The sequence below is a fragment of the Myotis myotis genome, unplaced genomic scaffold (assembly GCF_014108235.1).
Source record: "Myotis myotis isolate mMyoMyo1 unplaced genomic scaffold, mMyoMyo1.p scaffold_m19_p_1, whole genome shotgun sequence".
Lineage (NCBI taxonomy): Eukaryota > Metazoa > Chordata > Mammalia > Chiroptera > Vespertilionidae > Myotis > Myotis myotis.
Window position 1 is genome coordinate 49159633 of NW_023416313.1, and position 17769 is coordinate 49177401.

General features: G+C 42.5%; 1 protein-coding gene across 3 annotated transcripts in view; it reads right to left on the reverse strand.

Moving 5' to 3' along the window:
• Nucleotides 1–16221, reverse strand: part of SDAD1 (SDA1 domain containing 1) — a 35166-nt gene extending 18945 nt beyond the window's left edge. The window contains exons 1-8 of one of the 3 annotated variants that reach the window (XM_036336834.1): nt 15998–16221; nt 13469–13573; nt 12645–12743; nt 9815–9925; nt 8107–8178; nt 7928–8028; nt 2692–2749; nt 1281–1355 (exon numbers count right to left, since the gene is read on the reverse strand). In XM_036336834.1, coding sequence (XP_036192727.1) covers nt 1281–1355; nt 2692–2749; nt 7928–8028; nt 8107–8178; nt 9815–9925; nt 12645–12743; nt 13469–13573; nt 15998–16087 — 711 coding nt within the window. In that variant the 5' untranslated portion in view covers nt 16088–16221. Of the gene's footprint in view, nt 1–1280; nt 1356–2691; nt 2750–7927; nt 8029–8106; nt 8179–9814; nt 9926–12644; nt 12827–13468; nt 13574–15706; nt 15858–15997 lie in introns of those variants that run through there. The other 2 variants (XM_036336852.1, XM_036336843.1) reach the window with 2 other exon arrangements.
• Between the last annotated feature and the right edge of the window lie 1548 nt (nt 16222–17769).

Here is a 17769-nt window from a genome sequence, read left to right on the forward strand (position 1 = left end):
AGCAAGGCGTGTTCCTGAGCTGAAAAAACGCAAAGAGGCTAGGGAGAGTAAGACAGGCATGCTATATGACGTCGTTACCCAGCGCCCACAGCTACCGTTTCCGGACTGGGTTGGGCTGTGGGCCGCATTTTGTGCCATGGAGTCTCGGCAGCATTGGCTGCGATTTGGTGGGGTGTCACTCCGGGGTGGTGGCAGGGCCTGTGACCCACTTGGGGGAAGCCAAGTGTTGCTTTGTGGGCACCAGGTTTCTCTGTGTGCGTCATGGCAGCTCCTGTGTTGAGCTGCCCCCTGGTGGTCAGTGGGCATCATAGCAACCGGTCAGACACTTAGCATATTAGCCTTTTATGTATATAGACTAGAGGCCCATGATCAGGGATGATCGGGGCCTTCCTTCCCCTGGCTGCTGGCCAGGGCCTGCCTGCCTGCCTTCCTTCCTTCCTTCCTTCCTTCCTTCCTTCCGTGCCGCCCCCTGGTGGTCAGCGCACATCATAGTGAGCGGTTGAATTCCCAGTCGGTCAAATTCCAAGGGAACAATTTGCATGTTAGCCTTTTATTATATAGGATTTCAGTATTCTTATAAAAATGCTAAAATAGGAAGGGAAATTTTTCTCCTTTTAAATTTAATTAAAAGTACTTTTTTAATTAATAAAATTTCATATATCTTGATTTTTCCTTTTAAAGATGCCATGATATTACTCCTCTCCATTCCCCGACTTTGAACTTCTATGATGTCAATACTCACCTCAAAAATGTGTTGGCAGCATCGCCCTAACTGGTTTGGCTCAGTGGATAGAGCGTCAGCCTGCGGACTCAAGGGTCCCAGGTTTGATTCCGGTCAAGGGCATGTGCCTTGGTTGTGGGCACGTCCCCAGTAGGGAGTGTGCAGGAGGCAGCTGATCAATGTTTCTATCTCATCGATGTTTCTAACTCTCTATCCCTCTCCCTTCCTCTCTGTGAAAAATCAATGAAATATATTTTTTTAAAAATGTGTTGGCAGCAATTTTCATTCTAAGTTTATATAGTGAGGTATAGTAACTGCTTTAGAACTAATAACAAGGGTAAATGAATCTAAGTTTTATTAGTTACTTAACCAATCTTACTAAACTTAAGTGACAAATTCTAAACTATAAAATCTCCACATGGCAGAACTCAATAAAGGATAAATGTAACATGTAAGTTCCTTTCTAATGTAAGCAGTCATGGATTTTACCATTTTCCCTGAAAGCAATAATGAAATCTCATAAGCTGTAAAATTCAGAAGCATTTATGGTTAAACTAACCTCCGATTCTGAGTCGCTGTCTTGTTTTTCCTCTTCATCTTTCCCAAGGAAGAATGTTAAAGCAGCAACTAATATCTAAAGATCAATCAGAACAAAAAATTACTCATCCCACCTTACAACAAAGAATAAATACTTCTGCCTACTCTTTATATAAGTGTACACAAAAGGATCTAAAGAAAAAATTAAAAATGGGATTTGAGCTAATTTTCTCAATTAAAACATAATGCTTTTATAACATTACTTGTCCTAAAAAATATATAATTAAAAAAAATGTTAGATAAAAATATCTAGGCTCTACATAGTTATCTTTCAAGTAGACTGTCAAGAATTTCCATGCCATGGCTTGGTAGATCAGTTGGTTAGAGCCTCATCCTGATACATAACAGTTGTGGGTTTGATTCTTGGTCAGGGCACATACAAGAATCAATCAAGGAATGCATAATAAGAGGAACAACAAATCAATGTTTCTCTCTCTCGCTAAAAATAAAAAAAAAACAATAAAAAAAAAAAAAAGAATTTCTGCCGAGGCCGGTTTGGCTCAGTGGATAGATAGAGCGTCGGCTTGCAGACTGAAGGGTCCCAGGTTCGATTCCGGTCAAGGACATGTACCTGGGTTGCGGGCACATCCCCAGTGGGAGATGTACAGGAGGCAGAGATTGATGTTTCTCTCTCATCGATGTTTCTCTCTATCTCTCCCTTCTGCTCTGTAAAAAATCAATAAAATATATTAAAAAAAAAAAAAAGAATTTCTACTTCCCCCCTACAAAAAAGTGACATTACAGTCCTTTTAATAGAAAGTCAAACATATCCTTAATTATCTTTCATCTGTGTCTGAGCCCAATAAAATAGTCAACAATTATAGGAAAAACATAAAATCAACACTATTGTTTAATATACAGCATTTTACAAGACTCATATGTAGAATTGTGCACCTGAAACCATTATAATTTTATTAACCAGTGGCATCCCAATAATTTCAATAACAAGGGGGAGCCTTAGCCAGTTGGCTCAGTGGAAAGAGCGTTGGCCTGTGAACTGAAAGGTCCCAGGTTCGATTCCGATCAAGGGCACATGCCCAGGTTGTGGGCTTAATTCCCAGTGGGGGGCTTGCAAGAAGCAGCCAATCAATGATTCTCTCTCATCATTGATGTTTCTATCTCTCTCGCCCTCTCCCTTCCTCTCTGAAATCAATAAAAATATATTAAAAGAAAAAAAAGGGGGGGGGGGAACCTTCATGATAATTTTGACTCTTCTAAAGCACAGGTTGATGAAGCAGGAAATGGCATATACACAGAGCACCAGTAAAATGAACTACATACTCCCTCTTCCTCGTATACCATTCTGCTTTACTCTCTATGGAGAAGCAGACCACTCACAAACAGTGCCTTCACACAGCCACACAGATGCTCACCTTGGTGACCTTAGAGAAACACGCAGTTGTTATAACATTGACAGTTTTGGCATCGTTCCTGGGGAAAGACAAATGAATGTTATAAAGTAAGTTTTCATTCTATTGTATTTGACAGCACAAGGGCACAAAATAAATAATATAATAAACATTTCTGACTTGTTAGAATTCAGAGCTATAATAATTTTAAAAAGTCATAAGTTGCTAGTCAACCACAGTTTGATTACTTAATTTAATACTAATTAAACTAAAGCTCAGTCTTACTTCAGAAAATTACGCAGTCATTAAGACGCGCTCATTTTCCTGGCTGGGTAGCTCAGTTGGTTTGAGCAATATCCCGATACACCAAGATTGTGAGTTTGATCCCTGAGCAGGGCACATACAATAAGCATGTCAAATTCATGGCCGGCAGGCTGCATGTGGCCCACAGTGCATATTTTTGCAGCCCAGCCAATATAACGGTATGTAAGAAACGTTTAATAAAAATTCCGTAACTTAATTTTTACAATATCCTATTATACAGTGATGGCGAACCTGACACGTGTGTCAGAGGTGACACGCGAACTCAATTTTTTGGTTGATTTTTCTTTGTTAAATGGCATTTAAATATATAAAATAAATATCAAAAATATAAATCTTTGTTTTACTATGGTTGCAAATATCAAAAAATTTCTATATGTGACACGGCACCAGAGTTAAGTTAGGGTTTTTTAAAATGCTGACACGCCGAGCTCAAGGTTCACCATCACTGCTGTTATACATAATTATTAATAACGAACTACAACGTTCTCTAATGACTGATTACTATAATTGCGTTGCATTCACTTCCCTTACGCACCTTATGCACAGGCGCACCATTTCTCTCCACTAATATTAGCAGCGAATATTTTAGCAGCTGACTGCCACGACATTAGTCTTGTACTGACTTGTTTGGTGTGCTCAACAGGAAATATTTCACTTTCAGCGAACAAGAAAAATAGGTTTATTTGCATTACGCTTATTAATCTGTGCAATTATTCAATGTCTGGTAAGTTGAGGTTCAAGAGAAAATTAATTTTTATTAAAATGTTCTATAATTTTATGTTAACAATTACTCATTTATTTCAGCCCTTTGTATTTAGCATGTCTCTATTGAAATAAACCTACAGTTCTATGAAAATTGAAGCTTTTGTGTTTTTTTTGCAGCTCACATAAACTTAAACCTTGTTTATTTGGCCCAGGTTAGCCTTTGAGTTTGACATGCTTGACATACAAGAATCAACTAATGAAAGCATAAAAAGTGAAACAACAAATCGATGCTTCTCTCTCTTCCCTTCCTCTCTAAAAAAACAAACAAACAAAAAAAAACACACAAAAAGATGCCCTTAGGAAAACTTTAATGGAATGGGAGCCCATTGAAGAGAAGTGAAACAAATAAAAAACTATTAATGTAGCAAAATTCTAACAGTAAAAATTCATGCTAAAGAAAAGGCAGGAGGAATTACAAATTATTAATAGTGACTGTCTCTGGGTGGTGAGACTATCAATAATGTTTTAAAAAGACTTTTCTGGCTTCTTCAAATTTTCTGTTGCAATGAATATTACTACTTTTATTGTAAGTAAATAAATAAGAAAAGCAAAACACATGAGTTGGAGGCACTATATCAATAAACCAAAGTTCATAAAACATGACATTTTATAAAAATAGGAAAAATTGACTTGAAAATTGCCAGAGTGGCAAAGAAGAAAGAGCACAGATTTCAGAGTCAAGACAGATCTGGGTTTGAATTTTAGCTATGTCCTTTATTAGTTACTAAAATTAAACTCCATGAACTTTAGTGTCAATACCTATCAAATGTGAATAATTCCAGATAAGCTGCATTACTTTGTTCTGAACGGAGAACAATCCTATCTAATAAAAGAGAAACATGGTAATTGGCGTACAACTGCTACCCTTCCCATTGGCTAATCAGCGAGATATGCATATTAACTGCCAGCCAAGATGGCGGCCGGCAGCCAGGCAGCTTGAAACTAACATGAGGCTTGCTTACTTCAGTGACGGAGGAAACCAACGCTCCCTGCCTGCTTTCCGGCCTCTGAGCCTGCAGTTTAAGAAACATTGTAACGAATATAGAAGCTAAACAAAACCCCAGAAACCTGCTTTCAGCGAGGCCAGGATCTTAGAGCTGGAGTTATACAGTGTTTCGACTACAGAACCGAAAGAAACCAGATACCTCCTTTCAGCAGCAGAAGCCTCAGAGCTGGAGCCAGAGCTAAAGCTGGCCCAGAATAAAAAAGAAAAAGAAAAAAAGGAGCAGTTGGGAACTTCAGTCAGCCTGAAAACAGCCCTCAGCCCCTCACCCAGACTGGCCAGGCACCCCAGAGGGGACCCCACCCTGAAGGGTGTGTGACCAGCTGCAAACAGTCATCATCCCCTCATCCAGGCTGGCCAGGCACCCCAGTGGGGACCCCCACCCTGATCCAGGACACCCTTCAGGGCAAACCAGCCAGTCCCACCCATGCACCAGGCCTCTATCCTATATAGTAAAAGGGTAATATGCCTCTCAGCAACGGGATCAGCGGAGCCGAGAGGCCTCCTGGCACCGGGATCAGCGTGACAGGGGGCAGTGCCCAAACCCCTGATCGCCCTGGGGCTCTGTGTGTGACAGGGTGCAGCGCCTCAACCCCCTGATCAGCCCTGATCTGTGTGTGACAGGGGAAGGCGCCCCAACCCCCCGCCCCCCGATGGGCCCTGCGCTGTGTGTGATGGGGTAGAGCCATAACCTCCCCATCGGCCCTGCCCTGAGTGTGAGAGTGGCGGCACCCCAACTACCTGATCGGCCCTGCTCTGTGGGTGATAGAGGGCAGCACCCCAACCCCTGGCTGCCCACGGGCCCTGCTCTGTGTGTGATGGGGTAAAGCCATAACCTCCACATCGGCCCTGCCTTGAGTGTGACAGGGGGCGGTGCCCCAACCCCCCAATCAGCCCTACCCTGAGCGTGACTGAGGGTGGCATCGCAACCTCCTAATCCACCCTACTCTGTGCATGACGGGGCGGCGCCCCAACTCCCCAATTGGCCCTGCTCTGAGCCTGACCAGGGCTGCACCTAGGGATTGGGCCTGCCCTCTGCCACCCGGGAGCGGGCCTAAGCCAGCAGGTCGTTATCTTCCGAGGGGTCCCTGACTTCGAGAGGGCACAGGCCGGGCTGAGGAACTCCCCCTCCCCCCCGAGTGCACAAATTTTTGTGCACCGGGCCTCTAGTCCTATCTAATAAAAGAGAAACATGGTAATTGGCTTACGACCACTACCCTGCCCATTGGCTAATCAGGGCGATATGCAAATTAACTGCCAGCCAAGATGGCAGCCGGCAGCCAGGCAGCTTGAAACTAACATGAGGCTTGCTTACTTCAGTGATGGAGGACTCCAACGTTCCCCGCCTGCCGCTGCAGGCCTCTGAGCTGGCAGTTTGAAACATAGTTACAAAAATAGAAGCTAAACAAAACCACAGAAACCTGCTTTAGTCCGCATGGCTTCAGCCAGCAGGATCGCAAAATTGTAAGCAAAGGCCAGAAACCTACTTTCAGCAGCGGAGGCCTAAGAGCTGGAGCCAAGCCTCAAAGCTAAAGCTGGCCCAAAATAAAAAAAAAAAACAAAGAAAAAAAGGAGCGGTTGGGAGATTCAGTCACCCCTAGCCAGAAAACAGCCCTCAGCTCCTCACCCAGACTAGCCAGGCACCCCAGTGGGGACCCCCACCCTGAAGGATGTGTGACCAGCTGCAAACAGCCATCATCCCCTTACCCAGGCTGGCCAGGCACCCCAGTGGGGAACCCCACCCTGATCCAGGACACCCTTCAGGGCAAACCAGCCAGCACCCACCCATGCACCAGGCCTCTACCCTATATAGTAAAAGGGTAATATGCCTCCCAGCACCGGGATCAGCGGAGCCGTGAGGCCTCCCGGCACCAGGATCAGCGTTACAGGGGGCAGCGCCCAAACCTCCTGATCGCCCTGCGGCTCTGTGTGTGACAGGATGCGGCGCCCCAACCCCCCCCCCCCCATGGGCCCTGCTCTGTGTGTGACGGGGCAGAGCCATAACCTCCCCATCGACCCTGCCTTGAGTGTGACAGGGGGCGGTGCCCCAACCCCCCAATCGGCCCTACCCTGAGCGTGACTGAGAGTGGAATCACAACCTCCCGATCGCCCTGCTCTGTGTATGACAGGGGGCGGCACCCCAACTCCCCAATCGACCCTGCTCTGAGCCCGACCAGGGGCTGCACATAGGGATTGGGCCTGCCCTCTGCCACCCGGGAGCAGGCCTAAGCCAGCAGGTCGTTTTCTCCCGAGGGGTCCCTGACTGCGAGAGGGCACAGGCCGGGCTGAGGGACCCTCGCCCCCCGAGTGCACAAATTTTTGTGTACCAGGCCTCTAGTGTATATATATAAAACCCTAATATGCAAATAGACTGAATGGCGGAACAACCAAATAACCAGTTGCTATGACATGTGCTGACCACCAGGAGGGCGCATGCAGAACATGGCGGGTGTTGGCTGCGGTGGGATGGTGGAACAGATGAGTGGGGGTGGTAGACCAAGGTGGGGCGCTGGTCACTGTCATCAGGGCGAGCCTCTGATGGTTACTGAAAATTCTTTGTTCCCGTGCACCACTGTCCCACTAGGCACTTGCACCTGCTGCCAGCGCCGGCCCCGCTTGCACCCGCTGCTGGCACCAGAGTTGCCACTCACACCTGCTACCAGCGCTGGCCCCAATCACTCTGCACCATCAGCAGGTGTGAGCAGCATCTGCCGGCCCTGATCACCTCTGAGGGCTTCTCCACTTCCCCCTCCTCCTGAGGGGCTATTGGGGCAGCAGCAGTTGCTCGCACCCAATTGCTCTGTGCCATCAGCAGGTGTGAGCAGGGCCAGCACTGTCAGGCAGTGGGAGCGGGGCTGCCAGCAGACAGGGGACCGGGACCGCGGTGGGGGGGCTGGGCAGGGGCATGGAGGATGGGCTGAGACCCGCCCCTGTGCCCACTGCAGCCTCACGGCCTACAGTGCCTTTCAAGGTGCACGAATTCGTGCACTGGATCCCTAGTGTAATATAAGGTGTATGTGCTCAACAAATGGTAACCAGTGTTGCTGCCTCTGCGTATTTACTTCCATTCTTACTCAAGATCAAGAAAAATAATTGTGCATGTGCTCTGTAGTAATTACAAATGAACAAACAATTCTATTTCTCAAGCGACAAATACATATATATTACCAGATGTTTCTTCTGTAGAGTTCAATCATCACATCCAAGGATATCTTAGCTGCAGTTGCATTGCTGTCTCTCAGCATGGTGTACATGAAATTCTGCAAGACCTAAAGAAAAAGAGGAGAAAGAAGCCTTAATACACTGATGGTACAATGCTGCAACATGGAAAACAAAAGGATACTTACTACATTCACTTTATTGTTCTTGTGTTTTGCATTTATATTCTTGATATCAGTCACAATATGCGTGTATAAAGTCTGAGGAAAAGAAACAAAAACATATATATATTAACCAACATTTCAAACTTTGCTTAATTTGGAGAAAAGTACAAATGTACAAGAGGATTTAATATTATCTACTTTACATTTTATCACAAAAGAGACCAAAAACAAAATAAAAAGCAACAGCTAAAATGCAAAAGGAAAACTGCCCTGAAAAGGTTAATCATGGAGTTACCATATCACCCAATAATTCCACTCTTAAATAGTCAAAAAGTGAAAACAACCCAAATGTCCAATAACCTATGAATGTGGTATAATCATCAATGGAATAGTATTTGGCAACAACAAAAAATGAAGAAATACTAATATATGCTACAACATGGATAAACCTTGTAAACATTATGCTAAGAAGCCAGACACAAAAAGCTACATACTGTCTGCATCCATTTATATAAAATATCCAGAGTAGGCAAATCAAAAAGACCAAAAATAGATGGGTGGTTGCCTAGGGATTGGGAGAGATGGGGGCATGGGGAATAATTGCTCATGGGAATGGGATTTCTTTCAAGGGTGATAAAAATGTTCTAAAATTGATTGTTGTGATACTTGCAAAATCTGCGAGTATACCAAAAACCACTGAATAGTCCATTTAAATGGATGAAGTGTGTATGAATTATAGTTGCTCCATTTTCTGAGCCCCTAACTCCATGCAAGATCATGTTGGCAATACAAGTATCATTGGTGCCCAAAACATGTTCCTATAAACAACTTTTATCCTACAAGTTAGACCAGGGGTGGGCAAACTTTTTGACTCGAGGGCCACAATGGGTTCTTAAACTGGACCAGAGGGCCGGAACAAAAGCATGGATGGAGTGTTTGTGTGAACTAATATAAATTCAAAGTAAACATCATTACATAAAAGGGTACGGTCTTTTTTTGTTTGTTTTATTCATTTCAAACGGGCCGGATCCGGCCCGCGGGCCGTAGTTTGCCCACGGCTGAGTTAGACCAAGAAGTACAATTGCTAATATCAAATGGTGGCAGTTTCTAAACACTTTGAAAAAAACTACTAAGTTAATGAATGTGAACTTAAATTTTTTTTGCTTAAATTTCTTTTATAAACCTTCAGCTTCTGATCTTACTTATGTAAGCAAATTCAAAGTCATAGGAAAACAGTAATAACAAAAAAAGTGAGTTTCTTGGGGACTGAGGTTGGGGCAGTTATGGCTATGAGTGTTCAGTCCACGCTCTGATTTAGTCACTATAGTGCAGAGAAAAGGGATTGGGTTCTGGAGCCAGACTGCCTGGGTTTATATTCCTGCTCCACCACTCAGAATCTGTGTGACTCTGGGTATGTTACTCTATCTCAGCCTTTTCATCTATAAAATACTACTACTACTATCACTACTACTACTAATAAATCCTATATCATTAAGCAAGTAAACAAAGAAATATCTAAAAAGCTCTGAGAATGGTACCTGACAAAAAGTAAGCATTTAATAAATGTTTAGCTATTACCACCATATTGCATGCAAAAAATGGTCGATTTTTTTCCTATTAAAATTATTCTTAACTATATCCAATAATGTGAAGCATCAAGACTTCACTCTACAAGTTTTATGTTACTGCAAGGAAAAATGAGATATATGAAAAAAGCAATTTTGCTCTTTACCTTTCGCAGAAGCTTATCATGGCAACGCAGAAGTTCAAAGAATAGTTCTAGTAAACTTGATGGATCGATGAGATTCTTATTTCTCAGCAAGATCAAAGCTTTGCAAAATGTCTCAGGAAGGAAAAGAAAATATACTATAAGATAATGATAAAGTTAAGAAAATGGAGCATGTAAATCACAAAAGAGCCTATTAATCAGGCATCAGAACAGAGAGTCTCTGCCCTCATGGGCCTTACACACTGGGGGGTGTAGCAGAAGAGAGGACAGACAAGCAAGTAAGCACATAAACAGGAGTATCTCAGATAATAAATGTCACAAAGGAAGTAAAACAAGGTAATATATATATGATACATTGTGGCTACTTTACACAGGGAGGTCAGAATCTGACAAAACCCCAGTAATCAATGAATCCACAAAGATAAGAAAGATGGGCTAACAACAGTAACATCATACACTAAACTGGAATAATCAATCTGAACTTGTGGCCTTCTTTTGAAGTATTGTTAGTACTACAACAAAAGTTGCAGTACTCTTGCTTACCACCAACTTTTATGAGTACCCTTATCACTCAAATTTTTCCTCTAATTCTCTTCTCCATTGGATGGAACAAATAATCCTTGGAAAATAGCTGTCTTGGGGCAGGACAAACAGTAAGAAAGGGTTTGGAACTATTTCTGCCAGAATGCAAGGATGCTTTAAAAACATCAGGGCTATTGCTGAAAGAAAAAGCTCCCACCGGACAGGTGGTGACAGTTTGAAGGTGGCCATCACAATAGCCAAGTAAAAAGAGGATCCATCAATATGTTCTAAATGATTCTTCTAAAAAGGAATGCTAATTACAGATTCAATCCCTTGTCTCTTAGCAAAGAAAAATTTTAACTAGTGTTTTAAAAACCTACTAATCATCATAAAATACTATAAAGAAACATACACACATTTGTTTATTAATAATTAGAGGCCCAGTGCGCAAATTCGTGCACTGGTGGGGTCCAGCTGGCCCGTCCCGATGGGGCTTGCCATCGGCCTTGCCCCCTGGTTGAACTCCAGGTCGAACTCTCGGTTGAGAGGACAATTTGCATATTAGCCTTTTATTATATAGGATGCTTTGCAGACCAGTTTGGTTTGGTACTATTAGCTACACAAAACTTAAAGAAAACCTAATTACTTGGAAAGACACTGAGTCTCCATGCTCAAAATCTCAAATCTGTACAACCCAGAGGAACTTGAAAAGCTCCATGACTTAAGTAAAAGGCTTCTGACTAATGGTTGGAGTTTGAAGCCTTCTGTGCTATCAGGTCCTATGACCCCAAGGGTTAACCAGTTGACAACCCTAAACCTGCAACCTTGGTTTGTCTGAGATGACATTTTTTTTGTTTGGGCCTAATCAAATTAATAAAATCTTAGAGAAGTTGCCCTAACCGGTTTGGCTCAGCGGTTAGAGCATCGGCCTGTGGACTCAAGGGTCCCAGGTTCGATTCCGGTCAAGGGCATGTACCTTGGATGCAGGCACATCCCCAGTAGGTGTGCAGGAGGCAGCTGACCGATGTTTCTCTCTCATTGATGTTTCTAACTCTCTATCCTTCTCCCTTCCTCTCTGTAAAAAATCAATAAAATATATTTTAAAAAAAAATCTTAGGGAAGTATAAACAGAGTTAAACATATGGACTTAGCATTTTTACAAATATTTGTATAAGATATCAATGTTTTGTGATCATAATATTTATGTAAGTTCTACTTGCTATAAAGGTGTTTGGAAAGCTGATGTATACAATTTTAAAATGCCTAAGGCTGAGTTCCCTAGAAGTAGAGCCCTATTCATTACAGTGGTTTGTCTAGAAGGGAAGTAAGGCAGTAAAATAAGGCAGAGAAAAGCTGAGCAAGGATGTGTCCCTGGCTGAGACTAGCTCTAGTCAAATCACAAGCCCTGAAGTACAAACTGCAACAGAGAGTGGGACCCACCTTGAGGAACAGGGTCAGGGTTTTTTATACCACTGGGTTGGTCAGGTACCAGCTGTGAGCTGCAAGGTCAACCTCTCAGGTACTAGGCCTCCCATTTAGCTGAGAACAATGCTCCAGAGAACGGGCAGCTGGGGGCCATTAGGCAGGGGAAATGGATGCACTGGCTTGGTAAAGGGATCTTGGCCAGGACCCAATGTCAACCACTAGAGTAAGAATATTTAAATGTTCAAACTGGCTATTTAATGAATAAATTTATTAAATTAAGCATTATACAAACCATAAGGTGAAATTAAAGTTCTTCAGGCATATGATATTTGAATGACTAGAAGGAATCACCTATTCAATAGGGAAAAGAACATCTTAGGAGGGTTAGCATGCTGAAAGATCAGAAAAAAGAGTATAACTGAAAAGACAATGAGATTACACACACACACACATATAGGCAGGAAGCAGATGATGTAAGAACTTACAGGCTATGATAATGCGTTTGAGTTTTATCTATAATAATAAAAGCATAATATGCTAATTAGACTGGACATCCTTCTGGATAGCCTTCCTTCCAGACAAAGCCAAAGCGGGTGGGGGCTGAGGCAGAGGCGGCAGAGGCCGCCCGGCCGAGGCAGGCACAGAGGCCACCGGCCGTGGTGGCAGTGGCGGGCGGGGGTTAGGGCCAAGGCCCTTGCACGAATTTCGTGCATCGGGCGTCTAATTCTAAGTTTAAATAAGAAGCCACAGAAGGATTTTAAGCGGTGACACATTTTGTTACACAATTTAGAAAGATGTTTAGCCAAGAGGCTATTTTCATTTAAACACATATTATAAGAATACACATGAACACAGCACAAGTTATCAATCCAAATACTGGCTCTACCATTCGAAGATCTGGATCCAAGACAGTGTGATTGTAGGAAAGAAGATCTTTCAACTCTTGAGGAAAGTTACTTAAATGTTCCGGGTAGCAGTGGCCAATCTGTAACAAAACAAAGACTCTTCTGAAGTCTGTCTTTCTCTCCTATGATTCATGTGCATATATTTCGGATTTTCTGCAAAATTCTGCAAAAGGGGAATAAAGGCTATTTCATAGAGGTAGATGGCTCCAAATCATATCTTTTTCTTCTACAGGTAAATTTCTCTGACTCCTTTCATATTTCCTCTTAGTCTTATTAAAATGTGTGACATGATTTAGAATCTGATTTTATAATGAATTTGAAGAAAACAAAAAGTCTGAAATTTTGCTCTGGATGGTTCTGTGAAAAGCTCTAGCAAAATCTTCCAACTCACCATACAGAGAAAGTAAATTTGCAAAGAGGGAAAACTGCCTGGTCGTGGTGGCTCAATGGTTGAGCCTCGACCTATGAACCAGAAGATCACCATTCGATTTCCAGTCAGGGCACATGCCCAGGTTGTGGGACTGATCCCCCAAGCGGGGTGTGTAGGAGACAGCTGATCAATGATTTTCTCTCATTATTGATATTTTTCTCTCTCTTCCTCAGCCCTTCCTCTCTGAAATCAATAAAAATATATATTAAAAAAAATTAAAGTAATAATAAAAACATTTTTTTAAAAAGGGGGAAAATTTTTTTTTAAATGAAGCTTTCATTCCTGAATGGAATGAGGTTGGATATTACTGGAAAAATATTCTGCAAACTATGTGTAATAACTGATCTTTGTTTTACATAGAAATTATCTTCTTACCTGTGCCATAAACATCACCAGCTCTGCCAGTTCTTTGCTGGGTTTATTTGGTTGTAATCGGAAAATCTCCACATTGGACTTGTAGTGATTATACTGCTGTAGAAACTGTAGAAAAATAAAATTTAAGTTGGTCACCTTTTATTATATGACTTGCTCAGTATATTTAAGTCTTGGTTAGTGACATGGAGAAAATGATGTGGCAAAAGTATGCAGAAACTCTTTCCTTATCTGCACTTTCAAAGTAAGTGTTGGAAACTTTATGTACATCACAGGTAATCTAAAGATCCTTTCCTTTATCATTAGAAATTTAGGTGGTGTGGTGTAAAGAACAGTAAAGCCAAGAGTCAAAAACTCAGGTTCTGGCCCTATTCTGACATTTACTATCTAAATGACTCTTACTACATAGTCTGCGCATACAGAGCACTTATATCAGCAGAAAAACACCATGTCAGAAAATGTAAATTATGTATTTCTTAGGTACATGAAGCACTCCAGTCAAAATTCCCTTCTTCTTTTAAATACCGATTTAGATTCTATCCTGGAGTTCTAGATAGGATGTATTAACAACCAAAAACAATAGACACACAGAAATAATGATAATAGCTTCCATTTGTTCATCACTTGCTATATGCCAAGCTCACTGTGTCCATTATCTCATTTAATTATGTTTAATCCTAACAACAACTTAAGAAAGTTGAAACACCAGACATCAATTAGTTCCATGTATCTACTCTTCATCCATAGACCACAGCTTTGAGTGTGTGTGTACCAGAGAGTGAGAGAGTAAGAGACAGACAGACACTATGAGGACGAATATTTCTTAATACTGCAAGCCCTAAATGGTTAGTGACCTCCAAATCCATATATCCAATTAATTGTCTGATGTCTCTGTTTGGATGTCTACCAGACATTTTAAACTTAGCATGGTTAAAAAACATAACTCTTGATTTCCCCAACAAAACTGGTAGGCCTTCAGCTTTCTCCAAGAATAGGACTTCAGATAGCATGCAGCCCCTACATGCTTCAGGTAAGACCCCATCTCCTCTTGACTCCCTATTGCCATTGGCAAGAGCGAGGAGAGCACCCCAGAACTCAGTGTGCTTCCGGCAAGATCCTTTTCCCACTTCTTCCCCAATCCCACCCCAGCCCAGCCACCACTATCGAGGCATATTCATATACAAATTTACTTTCTTCATAGTCCTTACCACTGTATGTCTACCATCTAGAACAAAAGTCCAAGAAGAAGGCTCTCAGATCTGTCTTATTGATCACTGTATCCCCAGTGCCTAGAACTGTACTGACACACAGTAGGTATAGTATGTGTGGATTTGCATATGCATTCACCAAGTGAATGAAAGAGCAATTCTCTGAAGTAAGAATTATGTCTTTCTTACATATTAAAAAGGCTTAGTGATTAATGCTTCCAAGTAACACAACTGGTCAACAGCAGGGTCAGGATTAGTTAGCTGTGAAAACAATGTCCTTAAACACAGCACTGTACAGCTACAACTATTACTTTGTCAATGGTTGTGTACACAGCTTTACACATCGTTAGCGTCTCACCTATTACTTAATTTCTTGTATTTGTTTCTTACTCTTTATTTTCCTTGGAAAGGCTTTCTACACTGGTGACCTAAACCACTGGAACTGCTATTTGGTAAAAAGCATTCAATTAAACATTTCTAAGTGAAAAGCTGGGGCAGGAGGAAAATGAGAAGGGCAAAAGATGAGTAACTGTTAGCCATTGAACAAACCACCATCTAGTGAGGAAGCAGCACAAACAATGGCAGCAGATGCTTAGCAGATCTCTCATTAACGCCCGCAGGAAACGGGTGCCTGAGGAACACAACTGCCAAATTAATATAGTACCAAAATCACCACTTTCATTTTGTCGCTTCTTGGCTCAAACACCCTTATTGTTCACAATTTGTATGAAATCAGCATACAAAGTCCCTCGCAATCTGAACCTAACCTAATTTTTAACCTCATCTTTCCCCGAAGCAAATTCTGACATCCAGGTCATGCCCGCTTCCGATGCGACTGAATCCTGATTTCACAAACTAGACTAAGCCCCTGTCTATCCCTTATACCTGAGAATTCACCTCCTTCCCGACACAACCCACCGCAGAGCGCGGGGCAAACAGACGTCGGTCGCAAGCATCCTGAGAAACGACACGTCAAGTGTTACCAATGAATTCAAGTTAGGAGTTTCTGAAAAGAAAAGGCAGAGAAACCTACATGGAAGTTGGAGGTTGGAAGCGCGCCATCTGTCTCCCTAAAGCAAAATGCGGTATTTAAAGGTCTACGGAGCAGGTAGAAAAATCCGAAGGGGCAGAGTTCCAAGGGGTGGACCACGCGCCTTAAGGCATGTCCCTTTCCCAGCCCCTTCTCCCTTCCCGACAGACCCCAGAACCTAACGGTAGCACACGCGGCCAGCCAGGATCCCCAACTCCACTCCACGCCTCCCCAACCCCACTCGTGTCAACCAGGCGCGCCTCGGCCTCTAGCGTCGCCGCGGCGCAGTCCCACCTCCTCCACGTAGGCCGGCGGGTCCCGCTTGATCAGGTTCTGTAACTGTGGCAGGTTGCTGGGCAGTTTGTTGTTGTTTCTGCTGGACATTTTGGCTGCTGACGAACTCCACGGCGGGCAGTTTTAAAGAAAGAAAGAAAGAAAAAAAACACCCTACACCGATGGCAATTACCACCCGTCCCAGATCCTGCCGGGAATCTTGCAGCACGGTAGGACCGGAAGCAGCACGTGGGACGCGCAGCCAGGAGCTAGACTACGGGAGCCTCCGAGGGTCAAATTACTTTCACGGCCTTCACGCTCTGCGGTGGCTTTTGCGACACTTTTATTCCTCGGCCAACCGCTGCTACTATCAATCGTTTCTGAGACATTATGAAACGCAGTTTTTTGTGTTTTTTTTTTTTCCACACACGTTAATTTATTTCATCAACCCGACACACTCTTGGGAAACAGATGAGGATTATTAGTTTGTTTGGTGTTTTAATCCCACAGCCTAAAGTTAGAAGCTAAAAATACCCATGGGGAGTAGATAGCACTAGCTTATTTTTATAAAGGGGGATAAAAGAGCAACGACAGGCGTAAATTGGGGCGGGGTGGGGGGGGGGCGGTATAATTTTAATACGATTTTGTTTTGTTTGGCGTTGTTTCATCTCAACGTGACCCAGGTAAGGGAAAAGGGTGTGGACTGAAAAGTTGTATATTGATTACTTTAAAATGAAAATGAATTTGTACTGAAATGTCAGCCACTGTTAGAACATTTGTCAGTACTCCTCAGCCAGGGCTTTAAATTCAGATCCCAGCAATCCCAAGAGAATACATTTATACAATCTCACAGTGCAAAAATAAATATACAGAGAATGGATGTATGCGACAGGGTGCTGCTAATACAATACACTTGGTCACTCACCCTATGCCAGACACTGTTTCCAGCATTTCAAGTGTATCAACTCATTTAATCCTCAGAACAGCCCTCTAAAGAAGGTTCTATAATTATCTTCACTTTATAGATGAGGAAACAGCCTCAGACAAGTTAACTGCCCAAAGTCAGCTGGTGAGGAAGCTGGGATTTCAATCCAGGCAGTCAAGATTGTAACTAGATAAGAAAGAAAAAAATGTAGCCTGACAGCTGTCACCTGGTAACAAATTCGGCATTAATAGAGAACTTGGTGTTCTCTTGCTTAAAATAAGCAATTTCACAGAACACCAACTTCAGTCAAGGTCATCTGTGACTGAGCCAAAACCACGAAACTCTAATCACATCTGAGCACACACAGAATCAAGAACGCTGTGCAAACTAGGATTAGTTTTTCAGTTGCATTTGGAGAATGGCTTCTAGTTATTAATCATTGAATCGAGTATTGTGTAGTTAAGAAATGTATGCAATCCATATTTTATTTGCAAAACCATTCATAGATTTAATTTAAAATTCCTGTCAAAATTATAAGCTTATGTACTATGCATATTCATCCTGAGTCCCCAAAATGTGACTTGTGAATAAAATACTCAGGCTATGTCACAGCTTTTAGTCACAATCCATATGTCAGGCACTAAGGTAGGTGCTAGGAATACAAAAATAAATAAAACATGGGCATTTGCCCTCAAGAAAGTCACAGATTAATAAGGGAGACGAATAGATAAATACATTTAAAGTGAATAAACGTGTTTTTATAGTAGCTCAGTGGAAGCAATAGAAAGGACAAACAGCTGAGGAATCAGTATGTCTCACAGTTTTTGGTAGTATTTGATTGAAATCCCGAAAGATGAGTTGTTCTGCA